Here is a 16,060-nt window from a genome sequence, read left to right on the forward strand (position 1 = left end):
AACAAACAAACAAATGAATCAACAAGCAATAGATGAATGGATGGATGGGTGCATAAACATTAATCAGCAGGCAAATGAATAAATGAATAGAGGATAAATGGCTTAATGGACGAATTTACTAACAAACGGATGGATGGATGGATGGATGGATGATGGATGGATGGATGGATGGATGGATGGACAAACGAACAAGTGATTGAACAAGCAATCGAATGAATGAATGAATGAATGAATGAATGAATGAAGGAAGGAAGGAAGGAAGGAAGGATAGATGCTTAATGGACTAATGTTAAACTAATGAATGACTATAAAGATGGATGGTTGAACGCACAAAATAGATGGTTTAACAGGGAAAAAAGAAAAAAGAAAGATTTAAGAGATGAACTGATGCATCAATGCTAAATGAACTTTCTTTTATCCAATCCATTCAGTCATTCATAAACACAGTGTGTAATCATCATGAGCTAGTAGAGTTTGTCTTTCTGGATGTTTCATGAACCCAGAGCACAATCTGAGCATGTCCTGACATCGTGAACAAACGCACAAAATGGAAATCTCCCCCTCGGAATTCATGTTACACTCTCTCAAGCGTATGTCTCCGAGGGGGAAAATACATGTAGAGGTCACAACATCAAATTTCTCCAAGTGAAAAAAAGGAGAAACATACTCACACACACGGTAAAACACCAGTGCACTCACCATCTTCCTCACATTCCTCTGGGGGCTTGGCTTTCTTCGCTAGTCGAGGGTCGAGCCATGACGTCGTTTTGGTATTGTGACTGAAATGAAAAGAATTTTGTAACAATTAATAGTACATATGATAGAGTTTAGCTGCCACGATTCAAATCGGAATCATCTTTATGTGTGTTATGTCAGCCAAATGTTGGTACAAGCTTCACTTTGAAATGTAAAACATTTTAGACTAGATATCCCAGAAGGCCTCAGCTCAGTCACAGTGGTTGGGGGTTTTCCAGTTAAAACAATGACAATCAATAGTTTTAATAAGTCCCTCGTTTCTCATTAAGGACAGATGGAGGAAGGGGAACATCTTTCTCTCGCTCTGCTACTCTGCAGATTCAGTTTTTATGGTGATCCATTTATCATGATGATTCATGATAGAATTGAAGTTGCACCATGTACTAACGCTAAGTGATATATACTGAATGTTCATGCTATTTTAAAATACTGTCATGAAATTCATGATGATTCAAAATATTGAAAATAATAAAAGTATTTATTCAAAGTGTGTTAAGAGTGATAAAATAGATGTTCTAATAGTATTAAGGATTTAAATTTCTTAGACATTAGAGTTAAAAAGTTTTAAATATTTCTGTAAATCAGTTCGAAATATCCATTACAAGGTATAGATTTTAAACAAAAATTTGATTCAATGATCAAAAAGTTCATGGAAGTCCACATGCAGCATTTTATATCTATCAAAACGTGTTCTTTAAAAACTCATAAATAGAGATCGACCGATATATCGGTTTACTGATATTTTCCCCGATATTTAAAGCGGAACTCAGTAAGATTTGCGAAGCTCCCCCTACAGGTTCCTTCAGTGAATCACACTGTCGTAAATACTCCAAGCGCAGCTCTAGACTACAACGACTACAACGCTCACCAGCGCAGTAGTTTTGCAAATACAGTACAAGAAATCTCGATGGAGGTGGGTAATTTTCGAAATTGTCTTATAAAGTCATAATATATACATTGTTTTTGAATTACCGTAAAGCATTTTTTCTCACTTTCGCGTGAACGTGAACATGAGGCGAGATTGTGTCGGGTCGGCGATGCTCAACTTGCAAGTGCTGCTTTCTGGCGTAGACGTGCCAGAGGGGGTTAGTGCTCGCCTCAAACACACCACTACAACTCAATTAACCATCGTAAGGACTTAGAAGACTATTTATGAAGGTAAAAAAAAGTTACTTAGTTCTGCTTTAAGCATTTTACCATAATTGGATATCGGTTTTGTAATATCGGATTTACCGATAATCGTCGCCATCTTATGGGTGTTTTGAGAATTGCACGCAGGATCGCCATTTCAGCGCATCTGAGGGGAGACGAGACAACGGCGTGCACATGTAAAGTATACTTACCTGCTTTGCTGTAATTAGTAAACTTTATTTAACATAACATCCATTAATGCACAAATTAGATGTGTTACATAAATGCCTGAAATGTAGCTAGTTATGTCTCTAAGAAATAGAGACAAGCTCAAGGAGCCACGTAAGATAATCTGTCAAGTCCTGTCCCAATAATCTTTGCATGAATTAAATAATACAGCCATGAATGAGCACATGTTGGAAATAAAAGCACTGAATTTAATTCTCTTTCTGTTGTCTATGATCATCCTTAGTCTTGTGAAGTCGTCTGCATTTTGCTGTTCGCTCAGCGGGTTGATGCTCAGGAAATGCTCCAACAGCACGGCCACCGCATGTAAATTTTAACAAGATTCACTTGTTTAAATCACCGTAATTCTATAAACATTTACTATTTAAACATTATTTCGCTAATAAACATGCAAGTAAACAACTCTATGGAAATTAATAATTTATTATCTCTGTGTAAATGTATAGATAAACAGGGCTTTGTCAGCAGATATTTCATAATCTAGAACTATTTCATAATCTTTTATAATCTATTAATAATTCTGATATAATATACCAGTTGAGAAATGCAATAAAATACAATGTTTTGTTTGTTATATTCCAATATTCCAGAGAATATTATTCAGTTATTTAACATTATGCAGTGAATTATTCTTCACTCTTTAGCCTATTAAACAACTTATAAATCTACTAAAACTGTTGTTTTAAGTTAAGTATTACATTTCTGCAAAGTTGATATGACTCTGTCTTTAATTTATTTTCTCCATTTGAAAACATCAGACATTCTACATTTATTTTGCTTATTGTTAACATTAGTGTTGCTGCTGATGCTTTTTATAAATAAAATTATTTTTGTAATGGGAAGATTAAAATTAACATGAAAGACTACTAATTTTCAACAAAAACAGTTTAGTAACAGTTTGTTTTGTTTTCTATGCAAGGAGGGAGTGATTGTTATAAATAAAATGGTTTGTTCAGTTTAGTGGTGTTGTAATCGTGTCAAAAACAGAAGTATAACAGTAAATAAATATCGGTTCTGCATATTGGTTATTGGGCACAAAACACAAATTATCGGTATCGGTTCTAAAAAAAAAAATCAATATCAGTCGATCACTAATCATAAATACTGCTTTTTATTACTAATTATTGTAATATTTTGGTTTATATAAATGAAAACAATTCTGATATATCTTCCATCTAGCATTAAACATTTTAAATCGAATCAGCTATGATTGTTGTTTAGATAAAACAATAAATGTATGAAAATATTATTTTATAATTAATATTTATATAAAAATTATATAATTTATATAAAAGTTAACTGATTAAATATTTCAAATTAATAATAAAAAAAAAAATAATTTCAGGGGCAAGTACTTAAAATAAATTCCTTCAAAAGATATATTTAACATAACATAACATTAAAATATACAATTAAAGGTGCCCTAGAATCAAAAATTGAATTTACCTTGGCATAGTTGAATAACAAGAGTTCAGTACATGGAAATGACATACAGTGAGTCTCAAACTCCATTGTTTCCTCCTTCTTATATAAATCTCATTTGTTTAAACGACCTCTGAAGAACAGGCGAATCTCAACATAACACCGACTGTTACGTAACAGTCAGGATCATTAATATGTACGCCCCCAATATTTGCATATGCCAGCTCATGTTCAAGCATTAGACAAGGGCAACCAGTATTAACGTCTGGATCTGTGCACAGCTGAATCATCAGACTAGGTAAGCAAGCAAGGGCAACAGCGAAAAATGGCAGATGGAGCAATAATAACTGACATGATCCATGATAACATGATATTTTTTGTGATATTTGTAAATTGTCTTTCTGTGTTTCGTTAGCATGTTGCTAATGTACTGTTAAATGTGGTTAAAGTTACCATCGTTTCTTACTGTATTCACGGAGACAAGACTGTCGCTATTTTCATTTTTAAACACTTGCAGTCTGTATAATTCATAAACACAACTTCATTCTTTATAAATCTCTCCAACAGTGTGTAATGTTAGCTTTAGCCACGGAGCACTATCAAACTCATTCAGAATCAAATGTAAACATCCAAATAAATACTATACTTACGCGATTAGACATGCTGCATGACGAACACTTTGTAAAGATCCATTTTGAGGGTTATATTAGCTGTGTGAACTTTATTTATGCTGTTTAAGGCAGCCGCAAGCTCCGGGGGCGGGGAGCACGAGAATTTAAAGGGGCCGCGCACTGAATCAGTGCATATTTAATGATGCCTCAAAATAGGCAGTTAAAAAAATGAATAAAAAAAAAATCTATGGGGTATTTTGAGCTGAAACTTCACAGACACATTCAGGGGACACCTTAGACTTATATTACATCTTTTGAAAATGCGTTCTACGGCACCTTTAAAATAACGCCATAGAAACTGCCTAAATTTACTATAAATAAAAGAGGAAAGTCTATTTGGAAATTGTCTCTTTGTTTTACTGATGATTCAGTGAGAGAGTGGTCCAAACGAATGTGAATCGATTCAGAACGTTTTGCAAACGTTTCGCCAAATCACCAAAAAGAAAGAACTGACTGAAAAGAATGATTAATTCACAAATGATTGGCACTGCTGGTTCAGTCGACAGAAATATAATAATAACTACTGAAATATCCACAAGGAAAGTGTTTCTAAGGTCTGTCGGAGCGCTGATTGTAGCTACATTTACAACCGTACTGTGTATGAATCCATCAAATCATTTTCAAAATGCAGTCAACCGAACTGCATTAAACTGAGTGAGCTCAATACGGCACACATAAATAATTCAGACATCCGTAACAATCTGTAAAAGAGGACACTGCAACAGGTAGCGCTCCATATGTTCACACCTCTTTCATTATGAAGTGTGCTTTGAAGTGTACTTCACTCACTCTATGAAGTAAACTTCTCCTTTTTCAGTGTAGGCCATCTCCCAGTTGTCTGGCAAAGGGCCCAGTTCGTCATTCTCCTGGGAGTCTTGTGGGGACTTGGGGGAGTCTCCTTCCTCCTCAGGGGCATCTGTGGCGGTAAGAGTGGGGGTCTCAGGTGGGCATGGCTGGACGGGCACGTCTCCAGAAGCATCCGTGCTCTTGTCCTCATGTTCGCTCGATTCTGTGAGGAAAACAAAAGGAATGAGTGACTTACAGTAGATTATTAGAAAAGGCTGGTAGAAAGAGATATGGTTACATTAAACAAACAAATAATGATTGGGGACTGTCAAAGTCAAACCTTTGTGAAAAAGTGTGCTTAAATATGCACTTGTTGTGTACTTCAAACCTTAAAAGCTAATTTTATAAAAACTACTTGCAGATAGCACATTACTTAAAATAAAAGGCTATTTGCAATTTCATGATTATGTATCTTAACACATTTAAGAACACTTTTAAAAATTTGTAATAATGTCAAATTAAAAGTTTAACAGTACATTTCAAATGATTGTTTTAATATTTTCTTGCCCTTTAAAGAAATAGGCTATACTTTGATGTGCTGACTAACATATTACGCATGTGATTACAATTTTAACTGTAGTGTGTTCTTCGATGTTATATGTAATGTATTTTAAATGCACTAAATTGCAACTTTATCATATGACATTTCAAATAAATGTAAATGCATGACATTAAAGTTTCAAAAGAAATTACATTAAAGTATATTTTAGATAACATAAAAGCTAGTCAGTACATTCGGCAGTACACTTTAACCATATTTTAAAGACAACAGAAGTAACTTAGAATTGCATATAAAACTGCACTTAAGTCTTTACTTAAGTGGGTTAAAAAAAAACACTTTAAAAAGTTCAACTAATCGCATTTAATATAAATTTGCACTATAATACAACTTCATTTAATTGCAATTAAGTGTCCAAAAACATTACATTCAGTTCACACTTAAGTATATATTTAAAGGGTTAGTTCACCCAAAAATGAAAATAATGTCATTTATTACTCACCCTCATGCCGTTCCACACCCATAAGACCTTCGTTAATCTTCGGAACACAAATTAAGATATTTTTGTTGAAATCCGATGGCTCAGTGAAGCCTGCATAGGGAGCTGTTCGGAGCACCAAAGTCACGTGATTTCAGCAGTTTGGCGGTTTGACAAGCGATCCGATTCGATACACTGATTCATTGTGCTCCGATGCTTCATGAAGCAGTGTTTTGAAATCGGCCATCACTATATAAGTCGTTATTTTGTTTTTTTGGCGCACCAAAAATATTCTCATCGCTTTATAATATTAATATTGAGCCACTGTACTCACATGAACCGATTTAAATATGTTTTTAGTACCTTTATGGATCTTGAGAGGTGCAGTAACATTGTTCTCAATGGAGGCCTCACTGAGTCATCGGATTTCAACAAAAATATCTCAATTGGTGTTCTGAAGATTAACGAAGGTCTTACGGGTGTGGAACGGCATGAGGGTGAGAAATAAATGACAGAATTTTCATTTTTGGGTGAACTAACCCTTTAAGCTTGTTTTCACCACATGATAAACAAAAAGGTATTTTTTTATCTTACTTTTTATCTGACTTTTTTCCTTGCTATTCTGACTTCTTTTCTTTTTATAAAGTCCAATTCTGAGGGGAAAAAAGACTTTTTCTCAGAATTGCGAGTTTATATCTTGCATTTCTGCATGTTATAAAGTCAGAATTGAGAGATATAAACTCACAATTGCGAGAAAAAAAAGTCAGAATTGTGAGATAAAAATTCGCAATTATTTTTTAAATTGTTTTATAAGCTTTCATAGTACAGTATATTCTTCTGAGTATATGATTTCCTTAAAGGTTAGTTCACCCAAAAATGAAAATTCTGTCATTTATTACTCACCCTCATGTCGTTCTACACCCGTAAGACCTTCATTCATCTTCAGAACACAAATTAAGATATTTTTGATAAAATCCGATGGCTCAGTGAGGCCTCCATTGACAGCAAGATAATTAACACTCTCAGATGCCCAGAAATCTACTAAAGACGAGAATACTTTTTGTGCACCAAAAAAACAAAATAATGACTTTATTCAACAATATCTAGTGATGGGCGATTTCAAAACACTTCTTTCATGAAGCTTCGAAGCTTTGCGAATCTTTTGTTTCAAATCAGAGGTTCGTAGCGCATTAAACTGCCAAAGTCACATGAACCATTGAAATTTCAAAACGTTTATGACGTAACGAAGCCTCGTTCACTCAAGTCACGTGACTTTTGATACACACTCTGAACCACTGATTCGAAACAAAAGATTTGTAAAGCTTCGAAGCTTCATGAAGCAGTGTTTTGAAATCGTCCATCACTAGATATTGTTGAATAAAGTCATTATTTTGTTTTTTTGGCGCACAAAAAGTATAATCATCACTTCATAACATTAAGGTTGAACCACTGTAGACACATGAATGTTTTAAATACGCCCTTAGTAGCTTTCTGGGCATCTGAAAGTGTTAATTACCTTGCTGTCAATGCAGGCCTCACTGAGCCATCAGATTTTATCAAAAATATCTTAATTTGTGTTCTGAAGATGAATGAAGGTGTTACGGGTGTGGAACGACATGAGGGGGAGTATCTAATTAATGACAGAATTTTCATTTTTGGGTAAACTAACCATTTAATAGTACTCTTTTTGAAAGTATGCTAAAGTGTACTTCTTTTTTATAATGGAACATTGACAAGGAAGAGTTTTTGAAAGAAGTTGCTTGTCAGAGTCCCTCAAATTCCATCTGGAAACCATCTGGAGAGCATCAAAGAAGTTAGGACGCATGTTTCAGTGAATTTCAGTAATTTAAATCAAAACACTGATTCAAAGATCTGCATCAGAAATGTTCATGGACATGTATGCTTAATGCATTTTCCTAATGAAAATAACAACAAAAAATGTTTTTTAAGAGCCTCAATTGTTCAGTATGATTCAAAACCTCATCTTGGAGTTACGAACAACAGAAGAGTTGAAATAAAGCGGCAGGTATCAGTGGCAGGTAGTAACCTGGTGTGATGGCGATGCCGTTGCCATTGACGACAGGGCTCTCTTCCTCCTCTTCTTCTGGTGGCTCAATGCTGTCTTTCTCCATGTTGCTGACGGACTTGTTTCTCTTCCTTTTTCCCTCTGCACTGGGTCGGGCACCGGGCAAGAGTTGGTCCGTCACATTAAACAGCATCGGCGTGGGTTCGGCAGGAGGCTTTGGCGTGCCATAGAAGTTATCTAGAAACAAACAAAAAAATTTGGGGGACTTAAAAATCTCCTTGGCATGCGAAAAGGTAAAGTCAGACTTTTCAAGTAACTTTTCAATCATGTTTTTTGTTCATGAACTTTGCTGGAGTTTTTTTTTTCTGTGTGATGTTTGCCGTTACAGCACCCTCGTTCACTGGTGACTCAATCGTTTCATTCAAGATTGAAAAGAAATCATGTGTATCCAGGGAAATCTGTTTAATGATTAAAAACTGAGCTCCTGTGTAGGTACGGCACAGGATTTATGAATTCATTTGCAGGTCTGTAGGGACAGGAACAGAAGAGGTGAAGTTCATAGATTCATTTAAATTACAGCCTGTGACCCAGAATCATAGACTGTGAGTGGGTTACCTTAAAGTGACATGAAATCACCTCAAACAAGACCACATGAAACCTATAAAATCAATACACCCACAGTTATGCTGACTTCTATTTAAATATCTTATATTCTATATCCTATTAAATGACAAACACAGTCGTTTTTATTGTGTTGACATGAACCATGTTTTGATAATAGCTATTGCTAGTCAGAGGAAGATAGTACATTCTCATTCTAGAGAGCATTTGATTGGATAAATATTTGCATATGCAAAATTTTGGTCCATTTATACTGTTCAAAAAATTTGGGGGTCGGTTGCAATGTGTTTGAAAGGATTCTCTTATGCTCACCAAGATGCATTTATTTGATCAAAAATACATTAAAATCAGTAATATTGTGAAACATTATTACATTTTTAAATAACGTTTTTCTATTTGAATATAATACATTATATTTATTAAAATTCTGGCCATTACTGATAAACAGCTGATGTTAAATGAATTAAAAACAGAAATTAAATTAAAATAAAACTCTAAAAAATGCTACAAGTGAATTTAGGCATCACAACATTATAATGTACAGCATGAAAAATTTAAAATCAATGTTTTAAAGATTAACTTTAAGTGAGTTTTAGATGAGTTTAGATAATCTAAATGTAAAAATAAGGGAAAAATCCCCCAATATCTGCCGATAATCAAAATGATCCCTATTAAATGTAATTTGTCGAAGCTATAAAATAAAATGTCAAAAATCTCAAATTTGTATTTCTCTGTCATTTTAGAGTAAACAAAGCTATTCGCAAAGTGCCTGACTGAAGCTGTTATGGACAGTGTTGGGGGTAATGCATTACAAGTAATGCGAGTTATGTAATCAGATTACTTTTTCAAGTAACTAGTAAAGTAACGCATTACTTTTAAATTTACAAGAATATATTCGAGTTACTTTTTCAAATAAGTAATGCAAGTTACTTTGTTTTCCCATTTATTGATTGACAGCTCGCCTATCCACATGTTAAGAAAAACTAAGTGCAGAGGCGTTGTGTGCGAACATGTAGTTCTAGACTAAATAAATGTGAGCAGGTATTTACTTATCTCACTTGCACAAAAACAGATTCAATATTCCTTAAAATCAATAAAAACAGTGAAATGCAAACTCAGAATATTGCACAAACCCTTAATAATTAAATAACACAAATAAACTATGTACTTAATTTTTAGTGTTGAACTTTCTTCTCCTGCATCCTTTTCTTCTGCAATCCTGAATGGCAGCACAGCTGAAAGGTTTGTTTGAGCTGCGCCCTCTACTGTACAGGCGTGAATTTGCATTTCCTTCAGTCTGAGGCTTATTCATTTGACTTCTGTTGTGAAAGGACCTTTACATTTGCCAAAATATATATATTTTTTTGTTATTTAAAAAGCAAGCCCAGCCCAGATGAGTAAAAGTAACGGAAAAAGTAATGTAACACATTACTTTACATAAAAAGTAACCAAGTTTACATAAACTACTTTACATAAAAAGTAACGCAATTAGTTAGGGAATAATGCAACATTGTAATGCATTACTTTTAAAAGTAACTTTCTCCAACACTGGTTATGAATGATGCTGTGCCTCAGAATCATGGGAAGGATATCCTCTCCTCATGAAGAGAAATGAAACCTGCATCTGAAAGTAGTCCACACACCTCAGTCGGTCCTCAAGAGACCAAACTGCACTAGTTCTGAATACCTTTGCTCAATGTCAAAGACATACACACTCTCTTTTGCGGTACCATCGAGCAAATTTAGGAAAATTCATATTCCAGGCCGCTATGGCGTAACAGGTGTGGCATAAGTGGTAATGATTAATGGAGATGTGGGAGGTTTAAAGTGGAATTTCACTTACCTTCGTACGTTCCACTTTCTAACAAGGCCCCACTTTTCTCTAATTCCATAAACCGCTCAACGCTCACAAAGTTGTAGTCCACACCTGGGACCTCCCCCTCTTTGGGCTGTCTGGTCGTGCCTGCAGACAAAACAACACATTTGTTATCACAATGCTGGTAAAAGACCATCATATTCATTTACCATGGCATTTAGCCAAGTAAATTTGAAATGTATTTTATTTTATTTATTGGTTTATTTGAATAGGATAGTACAAAAAAGCTGAAAAATGTGCATTGTAAATAAGGAATATAATATATGCGATTTGCATATTTTAATGCAAGATGTAAAATACAATAACAATGAAACTGTTTGACAATTATTAAATAGAATTATTTAAAGATACAAAGTAATAATATTTATTTGCATATTTTTACTAAAGCATTTTAATATACAAAAACTGCAACAGAAATCTCAGTGAACAATTCAAAGTGATGATGAATCATATTTGAATGGATTTACTGAAATGGACAGCTGGAGCTTATTCACAGAAATGAATCAGACTTGTCATTATCTTCTGAAGTTTAAAGAAAGATAATGGGCAAATTAAATATTCATAAAAACAAATTACAAAATTCACAATATTGCTTATTTTTTATTGCAGGAAAACTGAATTGTTAGTGTACTTAATCTTTTATTTTCAGGAAAACTGAATTGTTAGAGTACTGTATCTTTTATTTTCAGTAAGTCGGTAAGATTTTTTTTTTGACAGAAATGAATTTTTATTTACATCAAGGGAGCATTAAATTGATCAAAAGTACGGAAGAGGATTAGGGCCAAGCAATAATAAAAAAATAAAACCATCTCGAGATTAAAGTTGTTAAATTTCGAGAAAAAACTTGTTAAATTTCGAGAAAAAAGTCGAGATAAAATGTTGAGAATAAACTTGTTAAATTACAAGAAAAAACTCGTTAAATTTCGAGAAAAAAGTCAAGATAAAATGTTGAGAATAAACTCGTTAAATTATGAGAAAAAACTCGTTAAATTTCGAGAAAAAAAGTCGAGATAAAATGTTGAGAATAAACTTGTTAAATTACGAGAAAAAACTTGTTAAATTTCGAGAAAAAAGTTGAGATAAAATGTTGAGAATAAACTCATTAAATTACGAGAAAAAACTTGTTAAATTTCGAGAAAAAAGTCGAGATAAAATGTTGAGAATAAACTCGTTAAATTATGAGAAAAAAGTTGTTAAATTACGAGAACAAATTCGTTAAATTACGAATTTGTTCTCATAATTTAACAACTTTTTTCTCGTAATTTAATGACTTTATTCTCATAATTTAATGAGTTTATTCTCAACATTTTATCTCGACTTTTTTCTTGAAATTTAACAAGTTTTTTTCTCGTAATTTAATGAGTTTATTCTCAACATTTTATTTAGACTTTTTTCTCAAAATTTAACAACTTTAATCTCGAGATGGTTTTATTTTTTTATTATTGCTTGGCCCTAATCCTCTTCCGTACAAAAGTGACAATAAAGATGTTTACAAATAAATGCTGTACATTCAAACTTTGATTTATCAAAAAATCCAGAATAAAAAAATCATAACTTTTCAAAATTTTCAACATTGATAAGAAATGTTTCTTGATCAGCAAATCAGCATGTTAGGATGATATCTGAAGTATCATGTGACACTCAAGGAATAAATGACACTTTAAAATGTATTATTTGAAAAAAATGGATATATTTTTGATCAAATAAATGCAGCTTGGTGAGCATAAGAGTTCTTACTGACCCCAAATATATGGATATATAGATCCTCTGAAAAATGTTAATACCATGGTACTTTCTGGTACTTTTTTGAAAGGAGCAGCATTTCAAACCTAATAATGACAAAGAGTCAGGTCAAACAAATCACCAAGTAATAACAGTGTCGTTTCCAAGTTCCATATTGACTGTTTATGTAAATTTCGCGCATAATTAATGCATGAACTGAGGCTGAGTCTTCTGAGGGTAATCAAACATTCTTAAGAAATCAGACACTGGGGATTTGCAAGACACATACTTAGCAACGATATCATAATCCAGTCCCTTGAGCTCTCAACCAAATCATCTTTGATTTCACAAAACTCTCACTCTAAAGGGGAAAATAAATAAATCAAGCTTTTGGCTTGTGAACTTCACCATGAGAGAAACAATCCCTGCTGTTTGCTTTACATGTTGGCTTTAATGACCTTCCCATCAAAATTAAAAGAAAGAAATGACCAATGATCAGGTGTTCAATGCCAGTGCGAAAATACTTACAACACGTGAGCCATTAAAGGGATAGTTTTTTTGATGTTTATCTGCTTACCCCCAGGGCATCCAAGATGTAGGTGACTTTGTTTCTTCAGTAGAACACAAATGATGATTTTTAACTCCAACCGTTGCCGTCTGTCAGTCAAATAATGCATGCCAATGGAAACTTCGTCTATAAGAGTCAAAAAAACATGCACAGACAAATCCAAATTAAACCCTGCGGCTCGTGATGACACATTGATGTCCTAAGACACGAAACGATCGGTTTGTGCAAGAAACTGAACAGTATTTATATAATTTTTTACCTCTAATACACCACTATGTCCAACTGCATTCAGCACTCGGTTAGTAAGGTCTGATCGCGCTCTGACAGCGGAAGTGATGTCTCGCGCTTATACTTCAATGAGTGCTAGACATCACTGTCGTTGTCAGAGCGCGATCAGACCTCACTAAACGAGTGCTGAACGCAGTTGGACATAGTGGTGTATTAGAGGTAAAAAATGATATAAATACTGTTCGGTTTATCGTAAAAACCAATCCTTTTGTGTCTTAGGACATCAATGTGTCGTCACGAGCCGCAGGGTTTAATTTGGACTTGTCTATGCAAGTTTTATTTACTCTTATAGTAGAAGTTCCCATCCACTCGCATTATTTGACTGACAGACTGCGACGGTTGGAGTTAAAAATCATCATTTGTGTTGTACTGAAGAGACAAAGTCACCTACATCTTGGATGCCCTGGGGGTAAGCAGATAAACATCACATTTTTATTTTTGGGTGAACTATCCCTTTAAAATACGAATTCAGAAAAGCCATTTCATGTTTCTGTGAAAAATTACAGTGCATTCGACATTAGGGTAGCCTTTTTTAATTGAGCATTCTTATTAATTCTAGCAATTCAAAAGACAATTTAAGATTAATCAAGTGGGTGATTAACAAGATTTGATTTTACTTCAAAATGCGAGCACAGATGTAACGGATGGGTCGTCAGATGAGGCTAATAATCATAATCAATAATAACAGTCAGCTTGTGAGAAGACATGAAATAAAAATGAAAAATGAACCTTATGTCAACCTATATTTAACATTTCCATGACTTCCCAGGCCTGAAAGAAAAACACAATTGTAAAACTTTATTCTATTGTTATTTAAGAAAACAGTTAGAAAATGATTTTTTTTCTCCATTAATTTTTCCGCTCAGAAATTTGTTGCCTGTATTCATTGCTTGTTATCTCTCATCTTACCTGACAAATCCATCTGTGCGTTACTTTGTCTTTAATGAGCAGAAATGAAATGACCCATATTTAAAGTCACATTTTATCATCACAGTGCCATAAAATCCATCATAACCACAAATAAATACTTTGTGATGCCTGTCACAACAGGTCATTGCCAAATTAGCAGATAAACAGATGACAGTTATCTTTAAATTACCAACCGGTTATTTGAATGAAAACGAGGCTGTGAGGGATAGAAGTAGAGGGTGTTCAATGGATCCTGTTGCTTAACAACATACTGATTGTTCAGATGACAAAACGTCTTTCAGAAAAAAAGGAAAAAAAGTTTCAGTTGAAAAAAAGTTTTTAAATAGTTCGAAAAGTGATCTAGGACTTTTATACAGTGTGTACCATTGTAAAGACTGTAAAGCTGTGTCCCAATTAAGAGGTTAAATTCATCAAATGACACAGATTTCAAAGGCCACGCATTCAAAGTCCACAAAGGTTGAACCGAACTTTGTTAAATGGGACTATGATCCTATGGAAGATAGTGACAGCTGCCGTTGACGAACGGCAGTAACGTTTGTACTGGACTTTTTTGAAAGTTATATTCAACTGTCTGAAAACAAAACAGGGTTCACCACTTAGGGGCCATTTTAGAGTTGTCAAAAGTACTGACAAGTCGGTACTGAAATTTAAAGGTGCCCTCGAATGAAAAATTGAATTTATCTTGGCATAGTTAAATAACAAGAGTTCAGTACATGGAAATGACATACAGTGAGTCTCAAACTCCATTGTTTCCTCCTTCTTGTGTAAATCTCATTTGTTTAAAAGACCTCCGAAGAACAGGTGAATCTCAACATAACATCATTAATATGTATGACCCCAATATTTGCATATGCCAGCACATGTTCAAGGCATTAGACAAGGGCAGCCAGTATTAACATCTGGATCTGTGCACAGCTGAATCATCAGACTAAGTAACCAAGCAAGAACAACAGCGAAAAATGGCAGATGGAGCAATAATAACTGACATGATCCATGATATCATGATATTTTTAGTGATATTTGTAAATTGTCTTTCTAAATGTTTCGTTAGCATGTTGCTAATGTACTGTTAAATGTGGTTAAAGTTACCATCGTTTCTTACTGTATTCACGGAGACAAGAGCTGTCACTGTTTTCATTTTTTAAACACTTGCAGTCTGTATAATTCATAAACACAACGTCATTCTTTATAAATCTCTCCAACAGTGTAGCATTAGCCGTTAGCCACGGAGGACAGCCTCAAACTCATTCAGAATCAAATGTAAACAATATAACAGTATACAATACTCCCATAATCCGACACATGCATGATGAACACTTTGTAAAGATCCATTTGAGGGTTATATTAGCTGTGTAAACTTTGTTTACGCACTGTTTAAGGCAAGCGCAAGCTCTGTGGGTGGAGAGCACGAGATTTAAAGGGCCACACAGCATAAATCGGCTCATATTTAATGATGCCCCAAAATAGGCAGTTAAAAAAATTAATTAAAAAAAATCTATGGGGTATTTTGAGCTGAAACTTCACAGACACATTCAGGGAACACCTTAGACTTATATTACATCTTGTAAAAAAACGTTCGATGGCACCTTTAAAAAATGTGATGATACCAGCATTCCCCCCTAGCATTTTGAGCACTGTTGAGCAGATTCTTAAACACCTCTGATTGGCTATTGTGTTCATGTGCTCAACAGATATGTCTGTGATTGGCTACAATGATCAACACTTCAAAAACATGTTCTTCACTGAGCGCTTAAGCCCCGGGTATACTTCGGCACACCCTGGCCGCGTGCAGGCCAAATTTCGAGACCGCGCAGACAGTCCGCGTGCAACAGCGCATGCGCAAGCAGTATAGAAGAGTCCGCTAGGTGGCAATACGCACAGTATGAGCACAGTGTTCAGCCGTCAAAGAAGAGTGTGAAAATACCGGTTTAAAAACACGCTTGAAAAAAGAGAAAAACACGACAATGGACAGCGAACTTG

At 34.4% G+C, this 16,060-nt stretch overlaps 1 protein-coding gene across 1 annotated transcript in view; it reads right to left on the bottom strand.

Annotated features, from left to right (window-relative positions):
• The window catches only part of magi2b (membrane associated guanylate kinase, WW and PDZ domain containing 2b), a 144,832-nt gene that overhangs the window by 68,555 nt on the left and 60,217 nt on the right, over positions 1 to 16,060 (bottom strand). Inside the window, exons 3-6 of the mRNA XM_048157920.1 lie at positions 10,540 to 10,659; positions 8,097 to 8,312; positions 5,016 to 5,235; positions 700 to 779 (exon numbers count right to left, since the gene is read on the bottom strand). Of these exons, the coding sequence (XP_048013877.1) occupies positions 700 to 779; positions 5,016 to 5,235; positions 8,097 to 8,312; positions 10,540 to 10,659 (636 nt within the window). The remainder of the gene's footprint in view (positions 1 to 699; positions 780 to 5,015; positions 5,236 to 8,096; positions 8,313 to 10,539; positions 10,660 to 16,060) is intronic.

This window comes from Megalobrama amblycephala, linkage group LG15 (genome assembly GCF_018812025.1).
Source record: "Megalobrama amblycephala isolate DHTTF-2021 linkage group LG15, ASM1881202v1, whole genome shotgun sequence".
NCBI classification, from domain to species: Eukaryota; Metazoa; Chordata; class Actinopteri; order Cypriniformes; family Xenocyprididae; genus Megalobrama; species Megalobrama amblycephala.